Source organism: Ovis canadensis, chromosome 4 (genome assembly GCF_042477335.2).
Source record: "Ovis canadensis isolate MfBH-ARS-UI-01 breed Bighorn chromosome 4, ARS-UI_OviCan_v2, whole genome shotgun sequence".
Lineage (NCBI taxonomy): Eukaryota > Metazoa > Chordata > Mammalia > Artiodactyla > Bovidae > Ovis > Ovis canadensis.
In genome coordinates this window covers 46350032-46374346 of record NC_091248.1, presented here as the reverse complement: position 1 = coordinate 46374346, position 24315 = coordinate 46350032, and the positions used below count along the sequence as shown (strand labels likewise).

The following is a 24315-nucleotide window of genomic DNA, read 5'->3' as shown; positions in this document are numbered from 1 at the left end:
ATGCATCCATGTGTGCGTTCATGCTAAGTCACTTCAGTCATGTCCAACTCTGTGACCCTATGCACCGTAGCCCACCAGGCTCCTCTGTCCATGGGATTCTCCAGGCAAGAATACTGCAGCGGGTTGCCATTCCCTTCTCCAAGACTAGGTATATAAAATAACTAATCCACATGGCACCAATGAAGTTCAAATCCAGATGACGTCAATGAAAGCTTTATCATGACAGAAATTGGATAATTAACATAATTTAAGATGAAGTTCTCTTAATGATTTATATAGACTAAGGTAAACCTTCAAGGAAATGTGCTCTAAAATATGACAGCTATGTATTTAAATTATGTCAAAGAGTATCTGGACAAATAATACCAACTCTTTATTTAGATATAAAAGCCTATATATACACTTGGCTTTAAAGCACAAATACAAATACTAAATAAGTCCTTACCAACTTCGGAACCTCCGGATGTATAAATTTTGCCTTCTGCAGCACACGCAGCAAGGCTGTCTCGAGGTGTTGGAGGGCCCAGTTTGGAATACCAGCTATCCTTAACGACATTATAACAGTCCATTCGCTTTATAGGGAAAAGCTGGGAGCCACCCAAAATGTAAACTACATTGTCCCAAAACACGCATGCTGCATCTCTTCGTTTTTCAAAGGGGCAGCGGATGTCTGTCCAGCTATAATCCTGTAATAGGAAAGGACAGGAAGCTTTCAATGACGGAAAAATATAACTGAAAAGGAGGAAGCAAAGATACAGTTGAGAACATACAAAACATAAGAATATGTTAGTTTATCAGTATACATAAGAATGTTTGGCTTGAAACTATTACCTAATTTTGTGTGATTTCTTCTTCAGAATGTTGGTTAATTGTGGCAGAAGGCAAGAGGAAGACAGAGATGGCTTTGGGTTTTTGCTGGCTCTAAAATAAACTATAATATATTTGCATTCATCACTACCACCCAGTCTTCTATTCCTTCTGTTACTGAGAACAATAACACAAGAAAATTCTAAAATAAGTAGTTTTGTTAAAGACTTTTTTAAAAAAGAAATATGTGCATCCCTTCTTTGCCAGATGTATAGTGATGCAAAGAATTAATGGATAATTTGAAGCTTAACTGCCATTAGCCTACTGATGTCTAAAGACAGAAGGCATTTTGTAGACTTCTGAGAGAGATTTTTTTTTAAATATTCAGTTGAGTCAGTATAGTCAGCCAGACTCTTAAAGCTGTGATATTTGTCATATACTTGGAGTAATCTGAAAGCTCAAATGTTTCCTTCTCAATGAGAAGAAATGAGCGCCTATCAGCACTTCACAAAAAACGCTGCTCACAGCACCACCACTTTTTGTTTGATGCGCATGCCTGTCTTCTATGAAAATATGTGGGGGAATGCTTCCAAAGTTACAGCTTGTTGGATCCTCCCCCTTTTAAAGCAAGGAAGCTACAGTGTTCTGGATGCATTCTGAAAATGGCTGAAAATAATTAGGGTCAGACCAAAATCCAGACAATTCCCAATCTCATCAAGAAAAGCACTGTGTGTGATTGATTAATGCTGAGTTCCCTTTGGGAAAATCTGACTGTTATCTATCATGCTAGCTCATCAAAGCATCATAGGACATAAATGATCTCTTCAGGAAAAAGAGCACCTGATGTAGAGTATCTTGACTCCCAGTAATGATAAACATTCTGCTTCTTAGGTGACCAGAGAAACAGAGCCTTAATCCCTTTTTTATTCTCAAAGTAGAGTCTATTGAGTCCCCATGGGCTACTCAGTGGTATGTTTATTGGTAGGCACACAAAACTGTAAGGTAAACATCATCCTGAAATTTCAGTTATAGTCAATGGATTTGAAAAACTGAGAAAGAATATTGTAGAAATTTGTTTCCTTAGGGAAACTGCATAGTACAGAATGGGAAAAAGTAAGTAATAGAATATTCTACAGGGAGCAATATCTCAAAAGCAAACAAAGTTAATCTCTACCATATTATGCAAATTATTCATAATTCCTATCTGACCAGGGTGAATAGCAGAGAAATACAGTTTTATTAATGATATGTTATATTTAGTGAACCTCAAGTCTTGCCACTCTTATACCCAATTTATTTGATATTAGAAAGTAATATGCAAACGATTCCAAAGATATCTTTAAGAACATGTTTCCAAGCTCTTCCTTAATTTCAGGATGAGAAGGTTGGTCAGGCATTCTTTGAAATGGTGTCTAACATCTGCTACTCTTCAAAATGAAAAGAGCTACCCATGCAGATGCTGGAACTAAGAAAACAAAAATGCTACTTCTTTTAGCTCAATGAACTTACATAGACACAAGGACATGAGGTTCAGAAGAGTGAAGTAATTTGAAAGAGCTTGGTAACAATAATTCTAACCTTCCAGTACTACTCAAGGACCTGAGTAGGGAATGGATGATTATTAAGTCATACAGGGCTAGGTTATGCTTATTACTCAAGAATTGAAATAAATTGCTCTCTCAGAACTGTAAGTCGAAGGGAACTGATTAGCTAGTGTGTATGCATGGTGTGTGTGAGACACAGGAATAGGCACATGCTTCTGTCTACCTGCAATTTGGGCTCTGATTTCTCTAGAAGTCCTCAAAGTTTTTAAATCTTTTCTGACTCTTCCACTATACATGTTAAACACAATGCTTGCTAAATATTAGCCATATAGAATATTCTGCCTAATAGTTCATCTTCTAGGCAGATGAAATGATCTTTCCTTGCAAGAATTTCTACCTAGAATGAAAAATAAGACTTCATTTCACATAAACAGTAATGTTTCATACTTGGGCTCATTATATGTATCTGTCAGGTGTTCAATGCACCTGTATCATCTGGCTTAGATTGTATGCAGGGGAGTTTATGGTATTTTTTCCTGTGTGTGTATGGGCCAAGCTCCCTTGGAAATATGCCCAATTCCTTCAATCTACGCTTCATCCAAAATAGAGAATGTGATTTAACGTCTGCCCTATAATAAGTTATATACTGTCTAGGAGATGTGCGTAGTTGAAGAAGCAAGCAGAGAGAGGAAAACAACAGATGGGAAGTCAGGCCTGTCAGCTTAGTGGATGTGAGTGCCAGGTCTTATTCCACTGACGGGACCACTCCCAATCCTGTAGGTGGAGGAAAAATTACTTACGGCTGTCTGCACACATGGACTATGGGCAAGGTAAAAGCACATGGAGCTTTCATGTTAGCAACAGATGGATGAATAGCACTAGAGTCACACTGTATATTTGTAAGCAGGAAATTGTTACCCTAAAAATATAATTTAATTCAGTTAAGTTTTATTATCCATTCTAGGCAAAGTTGGCTTAAACTCAACATTCAAAACACTAAGATCATGGCATCCGGTCCCATCACTTAATGGCAAACAGATGGGGAAATAATGGAAACAGTGACAGACTTTATATTTTGGGGCGGCAAAATCACTGCAGATGGTGACTGCAGCCATGAAATTAAAAGACGCTTTCTCCTTGGAAGAAAAGTTATGACCAACCTAGATAGCATATTCAAAAGCAGAGACATTAATTTGACAACAAAGATCTGTCTAGTCAAAGCTATGGTTTTCCAGTAGTCATGTATGGATGTGAGAGCTGGACTATAAAGAAAGCTGAGTGCTGAAGAATTGATGCCTTTGAACTGTGGTGTTAGAGAATACTCTTGAGAGTCCCTTGGACTGCAAGGAAATCCAACCAGTCCATCCTAAAGGAATTCAGTCCTGCATATTCATTGGAAGGACTGATGTTGAAGCTGAAACTCCAATATTTTGGCCACCTGATACAAAGAAGTGACTCATTGGAAGAGACCCCGATGCTGGCAAAGACTGAAGGCAGGAGGAGAAGGCAATGACGGAGGATGAGATGGTTGGATGGCATCACCAACTCAATGGACATGAGTTTGAGTAAGCTCCGGGAGTTGGTGATGGACAGGGAAGCCTGGCGTGCTGCAGTCCATGGGGTTGTAAAGAGCTGGACACAACTGAGTGACTGAACTAAAGTAGGCAAGGTTCTATGCTTAGCTGCTGAGAAGATATGAAAATGAGAAAACTGGGAAGTCTAGAAAAAACACAGGTAGAAGGATTTAAGTTTTGAAAAATCACCTCTGCATGCATCCCCACGTACTATAGAGACACACCCAAGTATAAAATCCTATCTTTCCCGGTCCCAGTCAACCTTTCTTGCCTCTGCTGTGATACATCACATTCTAGACTTTTTTCAGGATCAAGACTTTTTTTTGCAAGCTTCTCTGATTTCCTTTTTCTAAATTCCTACCACACTGAAGTTTGGAGTTGACGACAGTGCACTTCATTACATCTTGTGTGATTTTTCAGCTGTAGGACACTGCTACAGGAAGTGAAAAGCTTCCTGAGTTGATAGGATGTAGTATTTTTCTTCAAATGCCTTAAGGCAAAAATATCAGCCTGATATTTTCCTTAAGAGAGAAGTCTGATTTTATATAATCTGCATTCTGAAAACACATGAATCCTCAAATAATAGAAACACTACACATGTAAATTTTAATAAGCAAAATATGTAAAAATAAAGACTTGAGAACTTTATTTTGTATCATTTTGAGAGAAAAGCAAAACTAGGGGAGAAAGGAGGTTTATGCCAGATGCCAAAGCATTCCTAAACATAGTTTCATGAAAAGTATACCTATATCTAAATTCCTTTTTTAAAGGAAAAAGTTGGAATCCATTCAGTTAATATTTTGTATGCTTTTGCTTTTTATGAAAAAATTTAACAAGGTATATTCATACTTAGGATTAAATATATTCTTTTCTTTCTATCTATCTAAACTCTATCAGTAAGTTCCCCTCAAAGTTCCATGAAGCTTGCTGGGCAAATGCATCCCAGAGGGATCTCTTCTTTTCAGACCACCACTGCTATCATTACCTATTTTGTATTGAGACAGTTAATTCTGAGGTAGGTTGATAAGGAGTCTGGGGCCCTCCTTATACAAATGTTTTATTTTTCTATATTCCTTCACCTTAATCACATAAGATGGTTTTTTATTAAGATCTGAGTTATTATGGCAACAATCTATTTTGCCTAAGACCAACTTTATTCAAGCCCAGAACTAATGATTACACAACAAAACAACTCACCTTGCTCAGCGGTATGTTTTTCCTTAAGCTCTGTACTAATGATTATATTCTTTGGAACTCTGCATTCACATGGGTCTATCTTTCCTTTTCTCCTTTGCCTTTCACCTCTCTTCTTTTCACAGCTATTTGTAAGGCCTCCTCAGACAAACATTTTGCCTTTTTGCATTTCTTTTTCTTGGGGATGGTCTTGATCCCTGCCTCCAGTACAATGTTCATCCATAGTTCTTCAAGCACTCTATCAGATCTAATCCCTTGAATCTATTTCTCACTTCCACTGTATAATCATAAGGGATTTGATTTAGGTCATACCTGAATGGTCTAGTGGTTTTCCCTACTTTCTTCAATTTAAGTCTGAATTTGGCAATAAGGACCTCATGATCTGAGCCGCAGTCAGCTCCCAATTTTGTTTTTGCTGACTATATAGAGCTTCTCCATCTTTGGCTGCAAAGAATGTAGTCAATCTGCTTTCCATGTTGACAATCTGGTGATGTCCATGTGTAGAGTCTTCTCTTATGTTCTTGGAAGAGGGTTTTTGCAAACTCTATTAGCCTTTGTCCTGCTTCATTTTGTACTCCAAGGCCAAATTATAGCGAGAATAGAAAGGAGAGATAAGAAAGTATTCCTGAGTGATCAATGCAAAGAAATAAGGAAAACAATAGAATGGGAAAGACTGGAAATCTCTTCAAGAAAATTAGAGATACCAAGGGAATATTTCATGCAAAGATGGGCACGATAAAGGACAGAAATTGTATGGAACTAACAGAAGCAGAAGATATTAAGAAGAGGTGGCAAGAATATACAGAAGAACTATATTAAAAAGATCTTCACGACTCAAATAATCACGATGGTGTGATCACTCACCTAGAGCCAGACATCCTGGAATGCGAAGTCAAGTGGGCATTAGGAAGCATCACTATGAACAAAGCTAGTGGAGGTGATGGAATTCCAGTTGAGCTATTTCAAATCCTAAAAATTGATGCCATGAAAGCACTGTACTCATTATGCCAGCAAATGTGGAAAACTCAACAGTGGCCACAGGACTGAAAAAGGTCAGTTTTCATTCCAATCCCAAAGAAAGGCAATGCCAAAGAATGCTCAAACTACCTCACAGGCTAGCAAAGTAATGCTCAAAATCCTCCAGACCAGGCTTCAACAGTACGTGAACCGTGAATTCCAGATGTTCAAGCTAGATTTAGAAAAGGCAGAGGAACCAGAGATCAACTGCCAACATCTGTTGGGTCATCGAAAAAGCAAGAGAGTTCCAGAAAAACATCTACTTCTGCTTTTTAGACTACGTCAAAGCCTTTGACTGTGTGGATCACAACAAACTGTGGGAAATCCTTCAAGAAATGGGAATACCAGACCACTTGACCTGCCTCTTGAGAAATCTGTATGCAGGTCAGGAAGCAACAGTTAGAACTGGACATGGAACAGACTGGTTCCAAATCGGGAAAGGAGTATGTCAAGGCTGTATATTTTCACCCTGCTTATTTAACTTATATGCAGAGTATATCATGAGAAACGCTGGGCTGGATGAAGCACAGGCTGGAATCAAGATTGCTGGAAGAAATATCAATAACCTCAGAAATGCACATGACACCACCCTTATGGCAGAAAGCAAAGAGCTAAAGAGCCTCTTGATCAAAGAGAAAAACGAGAGTGAAAGTTGGCTAAAACTCAACATTCAAAAAACTAAGATCATGGCATCTGGTCCCACTACTTCATGGCAAATAGATGGGGAAACAATGGAAACAGTGACAGACTTTATTTTGGGGGGCGGCAAAATCATTGCAGATGGTGACTGCAGCCATGAAATTAAAAGATGCTTGCTCCTTGGAAGGAAAGCTATGACCAACCGAGATAGCATATTAAAAAGCAGAGACATTAATTTGACAACAAAGGTCCATTTAGTCAAAGCTGTGGTTTTTCCAGTAGTCACGTACGGATGTGAAAGTTGGACTATAAAGAAAGCTGAACACCAAAGAATTGATGCTTTTGAACTGTGGTGTTAGAGAAGACTTTTGAGAGTCCCTTGGACTGCAAGGAAATCCAACCAGTCCATCCTAAAGGAAATCAGTTCTGAGTATTCATTGGAAGGACTGATGTTGAAGCTGAAACTCTAATACTTTGGCCACCTGATACGAAGAACTGACTCACTGGAAAAGACCCTGATGCTGGGAAAGACTGAAGGCAGGAGGAGAAGGGGACAACAGAGGATGAGATGGTTGGATGGCATCACCGACTCAATGGACATGAGTTTGAGTAAACTCTGGGAGTTGGTGATGTACCGGGAAGCCTGGTGTGCTGCAGTCCATGGGGTTGCAAAGAGTGGGACACTGAGCTGAACTGAACTGAATGACTATATAACAACAATGTATCTTGCTCGAGGACAGTTTCTCCCTCTTACCAGGAACCTTCTGACCAATCATTTTATTTTAAGACTTATGTTGTAGGAGTGGGCCTGGTATGATCTTTTTATTGTTAACAGTTAAAGAAGTATATATGGTCTTGATAAGACTGAGTGGGACACTCTGCCTCCTTCTGATGTCTATATCAGAAACTTTCTCTATCCCTTTTTCACTGTCATAAAACTCTGCTACACAAAAGCTGTAAGTGATCAAGCCCTGTCTGTGGTCCAGAAGCTAAATTCTCTTCTTCAGAGATCATGACTCTGACACAGTTCAAGGTAAGCTATCAGTATCACGACTTTTAACTGGTTACACTCAGTGGCTGCTTTACTGACTGCAGCCTCCGTCTTCTCTAACTGCTTCAAGGTTGTGTATACCTCATACACTTTGAGTTTGAGGGACAGGACTGTGATATATATCCTTCACAATCCCCGCTGCTGCCCAACCCCAAAATTTCAAATTCTGGTTAAACTGCACTTTACAACCAGCTGACTGTACAGTACACTGTCATACAATCTCTTGTCATTTATAACAAGTTTTATCTCTTATACTGATTACCAATTTTCAAAGAAAATCATCACAAGAAACCTCTCTGAGCACGATTTAATCCTTCTAGAATAATAGTTCTTACTATGCCTTGGGATCATGATATGAACAATTACCAAAGGTAGCCAATAGTCATTTCCAAGTGACATGATACAGTAAAAATAGGGATAATTTCTTTCATTCCCAGTTGGTTTTCTTCAGCCTGACTCTTGCCCTGCTAGCATTGCATTTATGTACCCACTACCCTCTAGCTAATTCCAGGATGACTAGAATCCTTCGAAACACCACATAGATTTATCTTTCCTAGTCGCCTCATCCTTTCCCACCTAGGGCCCTCAATCAAATGCCTACAACTTTGTTTCTGTCTTCTCTCAGTCTTTTAAGGGGACTCATCTGTTAATTGGTAATAATTATGGCTGACTGTGGCTTATGAGAGTGACTCTGAAGTCATCCCTCCCATGGTAAGTTGTATTTTCAAAGTTTCTTGTGCAGACACAGTGATTAAACACAAAAGGAACTGATCCCTGAAGCGGGGAACTTCAGGTACCACACCTATGTGGGGTACAAGGGCTGTGACGCCGACTTTAGAACAAAACTACAAAAGTGTGTTATGGAGATGCTTGATAAGGAAAAAAAAGAGGCTATCAATATTCCTGTTTTGGAAAACATTCTAGGAAGGCACTCTACTGAGAATTCACCTCAGAATGTGTTCCAATCTCTTCTATCTGAACTTGAGGACCACCAAACTGCCTGCAAACAATTAGGTGTGAGAAATACTTAATGTGCATAAGCTGCAAAGAACACTGCTTTTACCACTGTTACCTATTATACTGACAACTAAGAATGTTTAAAGGACACCCATGTTGACCCATACTTGCATTCCAGCAATGTCAGTCCCTGGGGGATACAGCTATGGGTCCAACCCACCTGGAATTACTGCTGTCCTTTGTGGAGATTCTGTTCTGACAGATGCTCCTAATCATTTCAGCAGCACTCCCTCTTGGACTTCAGTACACTGTTTGTACAACACTCTGCTGGTGACAAACACCACTGATGCACTCTTACAAAAACTTCTCTAATTTTTTAATGTAATAACATTTTCCTATAAGGTTTATACTTCTTTTATGCACAAGTCTTTTAAAATCATATGCAACATATAATCGCCAAGTTCCACCTTGATGATAGTGTAGGACCGTCTCCGTACACATTGGGCCAGACACTAAGCTCAGTGATGAGTCTACTTCAGAGCTGTGAGCAGGAAAAGGTACTTAGAGGCAATTCTCTGGTGGTCCAGTGTTAGGACTCCGTTCTCTCATTGCCGAGGGTCCTGGTAGGGGAACTAAAAGCCCCACAAGCTGTGTAGTGAAGCCAAAAGAAAAAGATACTCAGCATAAACCTTTTGAATCTGATGGTTCTGTAAAACATGGCACCATTGGTTTTCTGCCTTTGCAACCAGGACTGGTCCTCACTGTGTTGTTCTTACTCCTTGTCTGGTTTTAGCAGGATATATGCAGAATCCCTTTTTCTCTGAGGCAGAGTCTCCTATTTCTCCACCATGTGAAAGTGGTGAGTCAAGACCCCTACAAAGTTTTAAGCCCTCAAAGCTTATCATTTCACTGACAGGAATAGTCCAAATAATCTGGTCAATTAAGTCAACTTTTATTTTGGCATCAGTATTATAAAACATTCCCATGCTACAATTGAGAACACAAATTCTGAGAACAGAGCACTGGATTCAGACAAATAACTCTTCAGTAATCATTAAACACTTGAGAAATATCAACAGGGACAGTGGGGAAAGAGAAGAGGAGACTCAGCAGAATTCATGAAAGGACGACAAGAACAGTATCATTTCAATTCAATATAGCAACCCGGAAGATTTCTACTACTTTATCTACTTATCTACTAGAAAAAATATTCATTTTTTTATCATCTTTCAATCAGCAATTAATATAAATATTTGCTGCTTCTCATGAGTGATATCCAAGGAGTATCTAAAGACAACACTTTATAGGGATACTGCTTAATTCTAGATAATTCAATTAAGTAGTACTGCTTAAATTGTCTCTTTGAAGGAGATCAATTCAGTCAAAATAATCATTTGGAACAGGTATAGGACACATATTAATAGGTTCCATTAATGATAGCTAAAACCATTTTAACATCTCTGAAAATATTAAATTCAAGAATTTTAAAACAATTCCTATACAGTATTTATTACTAAGCCGTCTACTTGAAATGGAAAATGAAATAATGTTCACTCTGGAGATTCAAGGTAAATAATAACTTATAGAGAAATCTGAAATGGAAAATGAAATAATGTTCACTTTGAGGATTCAAGGTAAATAATAAGTTATAGAGAAATCAGCCTCCTGACTTTAAATATTAGAAATAATAGACAATCAACTTATATTAAATAAGAGTAAATGGTGAAAATTTTTAAGATATAGTTTCAGCAAAAAGAAAGGGGAGGGTGGAACTTCCAACAGAAATATTTAATAAGTATTATAATGGGGTGCTAATAGTGTTAACATTAGGAAATGAGTAATAATTGATGGAATAAGAATGTTTTTATTGGTAGTTATATCCTCAGTTATTTAAATTTTTCCACTGTAAGTCTAAGAACTTGTGATTGAATATACAGAAGAGCACCAAGTATGTGCCATTTATAAGAGCAAAGCAAGACATCAAATGAGATTTCTGAAGTTACAGTCTCATTTCCAGGCTTGTGCAGCACACTCATCTTTTTTCAACTGTTCAATAAAAAAAAAAACAATCAAGGAAATTGTTACAACTACAGGCTAGAAACAAGTGCTAGTAGTCATTCCATATTTGCCTTACTCTAAAAACAATGCTGTCTCCCAAGTGAAATCAGTATTCTCCTTGTACCTCTGTACATCAAAACAGACATCTACTAATTTACCAAAATATACTTTAACTGCATTTTTAACTGTCAAAATCGACACCAAAGTTAGGAGGGGTGTAACTATCATCAACACCTGAAAGCTGTGGTCATAGAATTATAATTTAAGCTCCTATGACTTCAGATTTTTCTTGGGGGAGAAAAAGAACTGATATGTTTCCTGCTCCTGACTCAGAAGGATCCTGAAAAATTAAAAAACAATGAAATTAAATAGCCACTGAAATGTCAACAGTCTTAACATTACCTAGTATGAAATAGATGCGTAGGTGCATCAACCTGTTAAGCACACTGACAGGCTTTACGGTACCTGCCATTCACTCAGTCTTTTAAGGAAGGAAACTAGATGTCTTCAGTTAAAAAAAAAAAAAATCAGCCTATATTCCGACTGTAGATAGATATATGACCCAAAAGCCAGTCACAGGGACAGTCCAAATATGATGATATTTAACCAATCTAACCTGCCACTCCTTCCCTGGAGGTCTTTTTGGTATCTGGCAGCATATATCTTCTGTGGGTTATGAGTCACCACCATTATGGCAGAAAGTGAAGAACTAAAGAGCCTCTTGATGAAAGTAAAAGAGGAGAGTGAAAAAGCTGGTTTAAAATTCAACATCCAAAAAACCAAGATCATGGCATCCAGTCCCATCACTTCATGGCAAATAGATGAGAAAACAATGGAAACAGTGACAGACTATTTTGGGGGATGGCAAAATCACTGCAGCTGGTGACTGCAGCCATGAAATTAAAAGATGCTTGCTCCTTGGAAGGAAAGCTATGACCAACTTAGACAGCATATTGAAAAGCAGAGACATTACTTTGCCGACAAAGATCCATCTAGTGAAAGCTATGGTTTTTCCAGTGGTCATGTATGGATGTGAGAGTTAGACTATAAAGAAAGCTGCATACCAAAGAATTGATGCTTTTGAACTGTGGTGTTGGAGAAGACTCTTGAGAGTCCCTTGGACTGCAAGGAGATCCAACCAGTCCATTCTAAAGGAAATCAGTCCTGAGTATTCATGGGAAGGACTGATGCTGAAGCTGAAACTCCAATACTTTGGCCACCTGATGCAAAGAACCGACTCATTGGAAAACACCCTGATGCTGGGAAAGATTGAAGGTGAGAGGAGAAGGGGCGACAGAGGATGAGATGGTTGGATGGCATCACCGACTCAATGAACATGAGTTTGAGCAGGCTCCAGGGGTTGGTGGACAGGGAAGCCTGGCGTGTTGCAGTCCATGGTGTCGCAAAGAGTCAGACACAACTGAGCAGCTGAACTGACTGGTGACTCTTGATTGTTGCATCAGGGCCAGGTTGTGGTCTCCTCACTGGACCAGACTGAAGCAATCACTAAAACTTGGTTTATAGCTTACACTCTGGCTAGTGTGTATTTCTGTTAATATCTACCCAAGATCATTAGATGGAATTTCTTTTCAACTGACAGAGAAGATCAAGTTATTTCATAGTCTGACTTCACGATCTCTAGACTCTAACTCTATGCTATAATCTCAGCTGCAGGAGCCCTGGTCTGTCTCACCTTGCCAAAGGTCTCCTATGTGGATGCCTGTAACACTGATCAGTTCTGGAAACAGAAATGAACAGAAAATAGAAGGGATCCCACATGTCTTGGAAAGACAAGTGTTTCCCAAAACAAAAGTTATCCTAAAGTATGGTGTTGCTCACAACAGGGTTCCTAGATGTCCACAGGTCTGCAGCAGGGGTTGGCAAACTGCAGGCTAAATCCAACCGACTGCTTCTGTAAATAAAGTTTGATTGGAATGCAGCCATGCCCATTTTTTAATGTATTATTTATGGCTGCTTTCCGGCTACAGCATCAGGTTGAGCAGTTATAGCAAAGAATATGTAGACTATAAAATTGCAAGTGTTTATTATCTCTTTTAGAAAAAGTTAGCCAAGCCCTGATCTACATCATACTGGTATAACCCCTTGGAAATGAAGGACAGCTTGTTGCCCCAGGCATCTTCTAACACTTTACAGATGACACATATCCTGTGTTTGGGTGTCCTACATTTCAGCTCTAACTGGGCAAACCAAAAAGCTGCCAGTTGTGAGCAAAACCTGGAGCAGCTTTCTAAGTGGGACAGGTGACAGAAGTACAGCTCAGCTGCTCAGGCTAGCCTGTGACCCTAGGGCATTGAGTTGCTGCTTATAACTTGAGGCATGTCCCAATATGACCACAGAGCACACCCCTGGGATTCTAGAGCAGGGCCAACCTACTTTAGGCAGGTACCATTTTTTCAGGAAATAGCTCCTGGCTGGCCACTAGGGTCTGACAGACAGCAAATGTCTGACACCAAGGGAAACCAGGTGAGCATATCGTTAACCCATTTTGAATAGTGTTACCTGACCTACCACATCAGCAATAGCATGGTTTCAATCCATGATCTAGTATTTAGACACAGAACTGGGCTTTTGGAGGTCTCAAAGGCACAGAACATACAAATGGGATAATCAAACCCTTCCTCAGTAGGCTTCTCCCTCACCCAGGGTTATGTCTTCTTGGAGGTAGTCTTTCCACATCAGCTGACAAATTTGAGACCTGAGCTTGGTTCATCTGTGATAGTACTAGCCAAAAGTACTAGCTTAAGCATTACAGTCCCTTCAGGAATGGTACTAAGGCATAATACAGAAAAGACATATCCTGATATGGCAGATTTTCAAGCAGTTCCTTTAATTGTTCAGTATGTCATTCAGTAGAGGAAGCCTCAGGTCAGTTTTTTATCAACTGTCAGACAGTGACTAATGGTTTACCCAGATGGTTATACCTGAAATAAGCAAAAATGAAAAAAATGCTGACAAGGAGATTTGAGAAAGGATAATGTAGAAGCCTGCCCCACCCCCTTCTTCCAAAAGGAAACAAGTTTGAGTCCCACATGAATTCTTACTGGAGTGCCCACAGCTGCAGCAAAGTCTTAGTAATCATGTGGTTAGGACTGTGTCTGCATCTTTCCTCCCCAGTGTGATGCTTGCTCAGTGGGCTTATGAGTGACTACGGTGCAGTGATAGAAGCTTGCATTATCTACATAAGTCAGTGGCTACAGAAGTTAATGAACCTTAATGAGAATGGATACATGTATATGTATGGCTGAGTCCTTTTGCTGTTCACCTGAAAATGTCACAACATTGTTAATCGGCTATACTCCAATATAAAATAAAAAGTTAAAAAAAAACAACAAAAAAAACAGCTAATGGCCCTTCCTTACCTGAGGCCTATGTGGCTATCCACTACTGGCTAGCAGCCACTTTGTGGGCAATACTGACCGATTCTAAGAAGCTGATTTGTTATCATACCTTGAGGGAACCAGTTAGTTACCTAATGCCATGCTGACTACACTGGAACCGTCCCATTATTGAAGGGACAAAGCTCCATCCTCATTGGAATTGATATTTATTCTGGATTTGGACTGGCCCATGCTGTCTTTTGCACTCTTGACAACACTACCCTATGTGTATCACCACTATTGTATTATATAGAAAGCCTCCAAGGACCCACTTCTCAGAGAAAGTAGTATCAGAAGTATCCTGATGTAAAAAGGATGCTCTGGACGCATCCAGGTATCTATCATCAACAAAAAATGGGGCTATAAGATGATGAAAGAGATTGTTAAATGCTGAGACTCAACATCAGTTATGGGTACCATTTTGCAAGGTCAGGTGCTATCTTTTTAGGATTATGGTATGTGTTCTGCTTGGCCAGTATATATAGCAATAGCAAAATATAGCATTATCTCTCCAACAGCCAAAAGTCACGGGTCTAAGAAACAAGAGGTAGAAATATGAATGGACTTGCTCATAATCTATTTTTAAAAATTGTGTTCCTAGACCTGTGACTCAAACTCTGCTGCCCAAATGGCATAATGTAAAACACATTAAAATTGGTAATAACATCTAGATGGTTGGACTAAAGGTAATTTTATCTTTTTCCTCATGATGGTCTAGATTTTTCACATTTTCTAGAAAGACTGTATTATTTTATATTCAAACATAATTACTAAAGGGGAAAATAAAACCCTATAGCTCCAGAAGCAGATTTTCATTGAAAATGGCACATAAGTAAAGCAAGGAGTTGCTAATTAGAAGAGCTGCTTTCCCTTTTTGATAATGGTTACTATGTAGCACTCCAGAGCAGTCACAGAGACAGCTGAAATCTGACTAAGCCTCAGTTTCCTTATTTGTAAAATGAGATATAACTATGTATCTCATAAGGTCTATGAAAGAACACCATAAATTATAACATCTCTGAGTCATTACTATCGGTGGTAGGTGCCAGTCTATCTGCTCAGTGCTTTTAGAGACAAAAACAAGGATAAAAGTTAGTTACCTTTGGGTTAAAATATCTACAAGACTGTGGTTGGGAGCCTCCAAACAGGGCTATGCGGTAGTCATGTTTCTTCCTTCTGGGCCTTGTACCTTCTACCAGTTCTTCTCGATCCTCTGGAGAAAGGAGATGATATCTCATCCCACCTGTCGAAAAATACATGGCAACTCTTCAAGAACTTCGGGCACTTTAATACTTACTTTGAAAAGGAAACAAACAAAGCAGTGCTCTTATTTCTGTAACTTTTTTTTTCCTATCATCTCTCTGACATTTATGGAAAGAGTGAGGAGGAATGAGGCAGGAGAAATGTATAATAATCTGAGTGCTAATCAATTTATCATTCTCCGTCATCACCATTAATGTTAAGATTGTCCTACCCACTTAGTAAATATCAGTGAATCATCTGGCTTTTCAAGCAACAGCAGCCATAATATAAATTATTGAAATTCAGATCTCCTAACCCAGCAGTTCTCAATCTTCACTGTACATTAGAGTCACCTAGAAAATCTCAGAAACTATCGCTGGGGCCTACCCCAGCACAGTTAAATCGAAACCTCTGGTGGAAGGGTGAAAGCACTGGTACTGCCCCTTATATGTGGTTAAAAGATTAGCAACTTCATTATTCGGGAACTTGTTAGAAATACTAAATCCCAGAGCTACTGAATTAGAATCTGCATATATAACAAAATCCAAAAGTAACTCAGATGCACATAAAACTTGGAGAAGTACTTACTGCTTAGATGATCCTAAAATGCAATGAGGATTCATAACTACTGTGATCTAAAATCATTCTTTAAGCAATTACTTAATTTTGCCAAGTCAAGGGACACACAACAATTAAAAACTTTTAAGATGTCATTTCAAATCAGTGTGGGAAAAGTAGATTATTCAATAAATGATGACAGACAGTGATATGAAGAAAATACCCAACTTCATATTTTACTCTAAAGTAAACCCAAATCAATAGAATATTTTTAAAATTTTTTTTAAAGCCTTATAAATGAACTAAAAGAAAAACAGGAAAAGTTAAAAAAAAATAGGCCCAGAATGAGGAAGCCTGAAAGTGAAAGTGAAGCCACTCAATCGTGTCTGACTCTTTGCGACCCCACGGACTGTAACCTACGAGGCTCTTCCGTCCATGGGATTTTCCAGGCAAGAATACTGGAGTGGGTTGCCATTTCCTTCTCCAGGGGATCTTCCCAACCCAGGGATTGAACCCAGGTCTCCTGCATTGCAGGCAGATGCTTTACCGTCTCAGTTACCAAGGAAGCCTAAGGAAAGACGAATAACACAGAAGCTAAAGAAAAAAAAAAAATTGAACTACATAAAATTTTAAGTTAAATTATTTCATAGCAAAAAGAAAAAACAAAAAATTAAAAGACAATGACAGGATTTCCCTGGTGGTCCAGTGGCTAAGACTGCACTCCCAATGCAGAGGGACCAGGTTTGATTCCTCATCTGGGAACTAGATCCTACATGCAGCAACTAAGACCCGGTACAGTCAAAAAAATAAGTAAATGTTAAAAGAAAAAGACAATGACAAACTAGAAAAGAATTTATAAATCATATAAAAGACATATAAAAGATACTCAATAATATTAAGATGATCAAATAGAAAGTTAGATCATGTATCTGAACAAAGTTCATAGAAAAAGAACTAATTACAAGTAACTCTGAAAATATGAAAAGATGCTTATGTGCTCTAGTCAGAGAAATACACATTAAAATTAGACTTTCTCATACATCTAACTGCACAAGATCAAACTATCTGGAACACAGGGTATGATAAAGGAAGCAGCATTTTCCTACACTGCTGGTGGAGACGTGGATGAGTGCAAATTATTTGTGAAATTATTATTTCATACCTTTTAGCCAGCAATTTCCCCCTTTCGGATTTTATCAACCTAAAGTTCACTGTCAGGGAAGTGGTTAAAAATTATGGTTATCCACACAATAGAATACTAAACATGGTTATTGAGATGAACAAGGAAGGGTAATATGTACACATAGGATGAATTCCAAGAAATAATGTGGAATGAAAAGAAGCAAGATGGGAAAATTCCCTGGTTGGGGAACCAAGATCCCACAAGCTGACAGGAAGGAAGGCAAGGGAGAAAGACATAGAAGAGTACACAGAGTGTGACATTATTTATTTTAAAAATTTATATCTTTATTTATATATATTTATACATAATTTATACAAGCATTTGTCAATAAATGACTGTGTATGCACAGACTCAAGACTTCTTTTAGAAGGAATACAAGATAATAATGGTTACTTAGACTTTCCACTATCTACCCTTGAACTGTGTATGATGTACAGTATTACTGGTCCAAAAATAAAATAATGCAACCAATTTTCAATACATGCAGAAAACAGTTCATGATGCTGTGTTGGGCTTTTATAAGAGGAATATAGAGAGAAGACAGTTTTGGATAACAGGTTGTGAATGAATGAAAATCAGTATCAGTATTTCTAGCATTTCTTTCCACTTTAGAGCATTAGTAGATCCACTGTGCGTTAGAACAGCTGGCACCCTCAGCAGCCAAGACTCAGATGCCTACTCTCAGTCAGGGGTCAGCAAACCTTCCCCAGAGGGCCAGACAGCAAATATTCTGGGCTCTGTAAGTCACATTTGGTTTCTGTCATACATTTTTGATTTGTTTTTCCACAATCCTTTACAACTGTAAAAAGCCACTTTTCCTCATCCCCTCCTCTCCCACTCCAGGTGTAAGACTGTAGTTCTTAAAAGTGTAGTTCCTTGACCAGCAGCACCACTTGGAAACTTGTTAGAAATCCCAATTATTGAACGCTACCCCAGAACAGATCTTGTGGGGTTTGAGAGCCACTGCTCTCAGAGGGCTCCACACAGGGCGGATGTGTCCTGTGGAATCTATGAACACAGTTCTCCCAACAAGAGAACACAGGCAGTGGGGAAGAAGAGATTCAGGAGGGGAAGGTTCCAGGCAACAGGCCAGGGGTGCAAGGGGCCGACTGTGGCCAACTGTGTCCACCCCTGGAGGAAGCACAGACTGTGGCTCCTTCACCGACGGGTTGTTTCTCTCCCAGGACAGGGCTGAGGACAAGCTCTCTGGGACCTTTCCCTGAGAAGCACCTTGCTCCTTAGGCTTATTCCTTTGGGAGTTAATCCTTTGAGAGGCAGGTACTGTCATTTGAAGATTCTGAGTAAGGACTTGGTCTGACCCTTTGTGGTGGCTTTGACTATGATCTTCATTTTAGGACTCATTTTCTTTTAGTTGTAAATTCTCTCAGTTTAGTTTCATTCTATATTCCTATCATCTCTTCTGTCTTTCTTCTACTCTCAGAAGGCAGCCTCTAGGTCAGATGGTAGGAAGGTAACAGTCGGAGGAAGGGAGGCCTTCTCTCCACTGAGCTTTATTCAGGCTTCAAAGCTGTGTGTGCCTAGTCAAGGAATTTTAGAACTGTTCTTTATTAGAACAAGACAAAACAAAGGAAAATGTAACAAAGATTCCTGCTCAAGAGCCTAACCCCACACTTGGCTGGATTTCTGGAATAATCCCAATATTCTAAGTCAATTCAGAATTCACATAAGAACTAAACACTATACTTCATTTAAACTGGCTAATTTATCTTCAACAGCTTACTCCATGTGTGGATAAACAGATGCACGTCTCCACCCAGTGAAACCAGCAATATGACACAGTATGCAAATAGGGGTATAATAAAAAATCCGATACGAACACATACGAAATCCACATAATGAAAGCACTAATCTAAAGGCGTCTTCTTGGTCTTGCTTTTCTTTCACTTCCCTGTACTTAAAGAAACTAGGTACTACCTAAATCTACTTCTTTAAACTCCCTACACCTTGGTTTTAAAGATAGCAGCCTGGGTGAACTCTCCTTTTCCAGTTCTTTTCGTATCACCCCTTAAGGGATATGTTCTTGATTCATACCTTTTTTTCCCCTCGACACCTTAACTGAAACCAAAAGCTATTATACCATACATTGTTTTATGCTATTGTCACTCATCAAAAATGTTTATTATTAGATAGATATTCATCTAAGATATTTTTAGTAAATATAGAGCATTCCACTATATGGATATATCATAATACTTTCCCAAACTAGGGGACAGTATTGGGTCAACTTACCCTAAAACCATAATATTATCAACTAGTAGCCATGTGATAAGTCTAACAGAAATTTCACTCTACTTCCAAATCAAGGGAAAGTGATAGTATTTAACAATCAGGTGAGTGCCTAAAGCCTGTGCTCTGCAACAAGAGGTGCCACCGCCACTGGAAGCCCACACGCTACAACTAGAGTAGTGCCCGCTCATCACCCCTACAGAAAGCCTGCACTCAGCAATGAAGGCACAGCCCAGCCAGCAGGAGGAGAAACAGAGGAAGCAGAACTAGGGACCTGGAGCACAGATGTGGAGAAACCACCCCAGGTGCGACAAAAGGCTTGGAAATTACAGAGTAGAGAACTGACAGCATCTTTTTAATTAAAATTCCAGAGGAAGTTGACACTGTTGGGAGAGAAAATGGCTGAGAATTTTCCAAACTTGATGAAAAACATGGATTCCTCAGACTCAGGAAAATGAACAAACACTGAGCAGGATAAACACAAACAAATGTCCAGCTATATATTTGATGCAAAACATCAAAACCAACAGAAAGCCTTTTAAAAAGCCACAGGCAAAAAATTCACATTGTATACAAAGAATGACAACTACACTGACAGGAGACATCAGTAGTAACGACGGAGGTGGGGTGAAACATCTCCAAAGTATTGAGAGAAAATATGTTCCACCTAGAATTGCATGCCCAGTTCACCTTTAAGAATAAAAGGAAAAAAAAGATTTTAATATAACTAGTAACTGAAACAGTTTAAAATCAATAGACTGTCAATGTATGAACTTTATAAAGGATGCTTTTCAAGAATATCGGGAGAAGGTCTAAGATACAAGAAATGGTATGCAAAGAGATTGACAAATATGGATAAATTTAAATACTATTAAAAAAATTAAGTCCCATTTGAAAAGTTAAAAAAAACCACTAAAATACAAAACAAAAAACATTTAGCGTTTGCATTATTCTTTATAGATTTAAGTACAGCTTAAATACACATAAATTTTAAAATAGCACTATAGCAAGGTCTGACAGAGCGTGGTCCACTGGAGAAGGGAATGGCAAGCCACTTCAGTATTCCTGCCTTGAGAACCCCATGAACAGTATGAAAAGGCAAAATGATAGGGTACCAAAAGAGGAACTCCCCAGGTCATTAGGTGCCCAATATGCTACTGGAGATCAGTGGAGAAATAACTCCAGAAAAAATGAAGGGATGGAGCCAAAGCAAAAACAATACCCAGTTGTGGATGTGACTGGTGATAGAAGCAAGATCCGATGCTGTAAAGAGCAATATTGCATAGGAACCTGGAATGTCAGGTCCATGAATCAAGGCAAATTGGATGGATGTGAGTCTGAGTGAACTCTGGGAAATGGTGATGGACAGGGAGGCCTGGCGTGCTGTGATTCGTGGGGTCACAAAGAGTTGGACACGACTGAGCGACTGAACTGAACTGAATATTTGTCAAAATCCTCAAACTCTCAGAAAAAGCAGTATCAGTATCCACTAGAAATAAGTTTAAATTCAGGAAACAAAAGTAATTTCTTAATTATAGACATCTCCTACCTACTCCACTCATATCCACCTACATACCCCAACACATGTACCCAACTAATGTCAAAGCCAGGTTCATGGCTCTAGGTGAGAACTAAAGGTATTCCCATCAGCGTAAGGGAAAGACAAGGCTAATATTTACCACCACCATAGTTAATTGAACACTATTCAATTAAAAACTTATTCAATGCAATTAGGCAATATAACAAAAGAAAAAAGTATAAATATTAAGGGAGAAAACTAAAATCATGATTTGCAGATCATGAATTATTTCCTGGAAAAAAGAAATCCACTGAAATTTTTAAAAAAGATCAATAATGACTAATTAAAGAAAAAAATACAATCACAATAGCAACAATAAAAAATAGCTGAACTTTTTTTTCAAGAAATATAAAATGTAAGAAAATTACAAGTTCTCTAGGGACACACAACAATTTAAATGAAGTACAACAATATTTAAGGGCTTCCCTGGTGGCTCAGATGGTAAAGAATCTGCCTGCAATGCAAAGATGAATCATTCAACAATGATCCTGGGTTAGAATCTTGCCAAACATTTAGGAGGAAAAATAAAGCTAGGCTCTTATTTATTCTGGGTGGCATGAGATTATTTTATATGTAATCAATCTCAGTTGCATATAAGGTTTAGAAATTTAAAAAAAAAATCCATAAATGCACAAAAGGAAAATTTAGGAAATTTTAAAAAATCATCTTGGACCAAGAAAGACCCTTCCAAACATATTTCTAAAGCTGGATATAAAGGAAAAGACTGATTAAAATTTATCAACACAAAAACAACTTGAGATTAGACTTGCCATTTCACGAAGTTTTCCTTCCTCTCTCTTGAAAGCCACTCTCCAAAAACAAGGAAAGCAGCAGCAAACAAACTCTACCTCTGATAGTGCTAGAAGATCTGCAACTCCCGAAACAGTTAATGAAGACAGCTAGCAGACAGAACGTTAGACCTGAATAGTTATGGCAACAGACACCAGTGAGAAGCAAGCCAAATGATCCTGCAGAACCCTGGAATGATACAGAGTACCCCAAAAGCTGGAGTGGGGATGAAATCAAGACAACTCTAAAATCCTAATAAATGACCGCTGAATTGCCAGGTCTCCTTTCCCTACTTCAGTCAGATACCTATGCTTTTCCCACTATAGGAGACAGAAGGGTTGGTCTTTGGAGATTATGAATCAGAGATGTCCAGATTCAGGGAATCATACAGAAAAGGGTATAAAACTGAAAACAGGGATTAAGTGAAAGCCTTCAAGTCAAAATGTTTCCCCATTCAGTTCCAAATGCCTCCAACCCAACTACCTGAGAAAGTAACTACAGATAAAGACCTTTGGGAGTCCCCAATTTAAAAACTGTCTGGCTATCCTGATTATCCTACCGTTTAGCCCAATAAATGAGAATACCACTCACATACATAGTATTATCAATTTTATAATAACACACTCATAAATATGATTCACAGATGATATGAAATATTTGTTTTCAACAACAAAAAGAAAAAAAAAGGCAATACAGAAAAAAAGAAAAAAGAAGGCAATACAGGACATGCAGGCAAGATAAGGAAACATTAAAGGCATTATAATGCTACTCTGGAATAAGTATTATAGCCATGAAATAAGAAGAGAATAAAACTCACAGAAATACAAAATAACTGAAATAAAAGTGCTAAAAGAAAAGGCTATTTCCAAGAAAATAGAAAAGGCAAAGATGGATAGGACAAGAAAAGATTACAGACTCAATCCCTGAAAAAATCACAATACCAGCAATAAAGAACTGAGAAATCTGTGGCTGAATAGATACAGAATGCTAGTGTGATAACTAAAAAAAGATGAAAACCAAGGTACATTACTGTGAACCTTCAAAATACCAGGGATTAAAAGGAAATAAAAAGTGTTACATGCTTACAAGGAAGCATACTAAATAAACTGGCATCAGATTTCTCAAAAGTAACAATGGAAGCTAGTAAACAATGGAAAATGCCTTAAAATTCTAACTGGAAATGATTTTTCAACATAATTCTATACCCAGTTTAACTATCCTTCAACATTTTATGATAAAGGTGTGATTTGTCAAATTTCCAAATATTTACTGATCATATACTCTTTCTCAGGAAGCTTTTAAGGATATGTCCAATCAAACAGAATTTAGGAAGGGGAAGACCTGCGTTTGAGGAAAACAGTGAAATCTAACTTAGGAAAGGAGTGAAAGAACATCCCAGGATGGCAGAGAAGTCCCATGATGAGAACTGTGCCTTAAGTTTACACCTACAATGCAAATACTTCATACTGGAACAGGCAGAAAGAAAGCTCTATGAGCAGTGCTGCCAAAGAAAGAAAAGCAACAGATTGTTTAATTGTACAGTTTTATTAAGTGGCATTTTACAGAGGGGTTGGAATTCAAGTCTGCAAGTCAAGAAAAATTAAGTGAATCAAAAATGAATGTGGCAAAAAATGTGCTCCAGGTGCAACAAACCAACCTTTTTCTTCCAAAAAGAAAATGTGATCAGAGTACACTACTTGGCTCAATTATTTTAAAAAGGAATTAAAACACATAAAACAAAAGTTGCTGTACATGAAAGGAGACAAAGTCTAATCTTTTACCTTCTATCCCAGGTGTTTCTATAAAATAAGGGATGAGGCTAAGTTCCTTCCAGATAGACAGTTGAGAATCCCAATAGATTAACTATACAGAAGGGCTAAGTCTCAAGTGTTTCTCCCTGGCTGCCCCATCTGATCCAATCTGAAGGGTTTTAAGTCTATGAGAAACTGGCTAGATGATCAGGTTATAAATGGATATTAAGGAAACTTACTTATCACCATCTTAAGGCATTCAGGATTGTCTTGAATAAGTGGTTCAGCTTGTACTGTTTTACTTAAGAAATTCTTTGATATAAGAGGAAACCTGACTTTAGCAAGGATGTCAACCATAAAAGGCTGGCGATTAGGTTCATCATATTTCAACCACCTGACCGCAGCATCATAAACCTAAGGGGAGAAAAAAAGCATGGTAAAATTTTTAGATGGCAGCAGCACTTCCAATTACCTATGTTTACTCTCACAGTGAAGGGAAAGAATCTCATTAAGACATAACTGCTTATCCCAAACATCTTATTCAGATACTTGTTTTCATCCCCAAATACCCACCTTTACTTCAGAACAGTTTGTACAATGCTCTAGTGATTCTTCTAGGTAATATGCTTTATAGAACTTATTACTACTGCATAATATAACAATAAGGAGGATGTTGAATACATATTTTTAAATTGCTTTTAAACAAAATATAACTTCTGTTTTGGAA

The 24315-nt window shown here is 38.3% G+C and overlaps 2 protein-coding genes across 8 annotated transcripts in view; one reads left to right on the top strand and one right to left on the bottom strand.

The window, feature by feature from the left end:
• The window catches only part of HYCC1 (hyccin PI4KA lipid kinase complex subunit 1), a 216770-nt gene that overhangs the window by 14279 nt on the left and 178176 nt on the right, over nt 1-24315 (top strand). The gene's annotated exons all lie outside the window — the stretch shown is intronic.
• The window catches only part of KLHL7 (kelch like family member 7), a 55466-nt gene that overhangs the window by 8603 nt on the left and 22548 nt on the right, over nt 1-24315 (bottom strand). For all 4 annotated transcript variants that reach the window (XM_069587658.1, XM_069587659.1, XM_069587660.1 and 1 more), the window contains 3 exons: nt 23828-24002; nt 15340-15482; nt 446-686 (listed from right to left, as the gene is read on the bottom strand). In XM_069587658.1, the coding sequence (XP_069443759.1) occupies nt 446-686; nt 15340-15482; nt 23828-24002 (559 nt within the window). The remainder of the gene's footprint in view (nt 1-445; nt 687-15339; nt 15483-23827; nt 24003-24315) is intronic.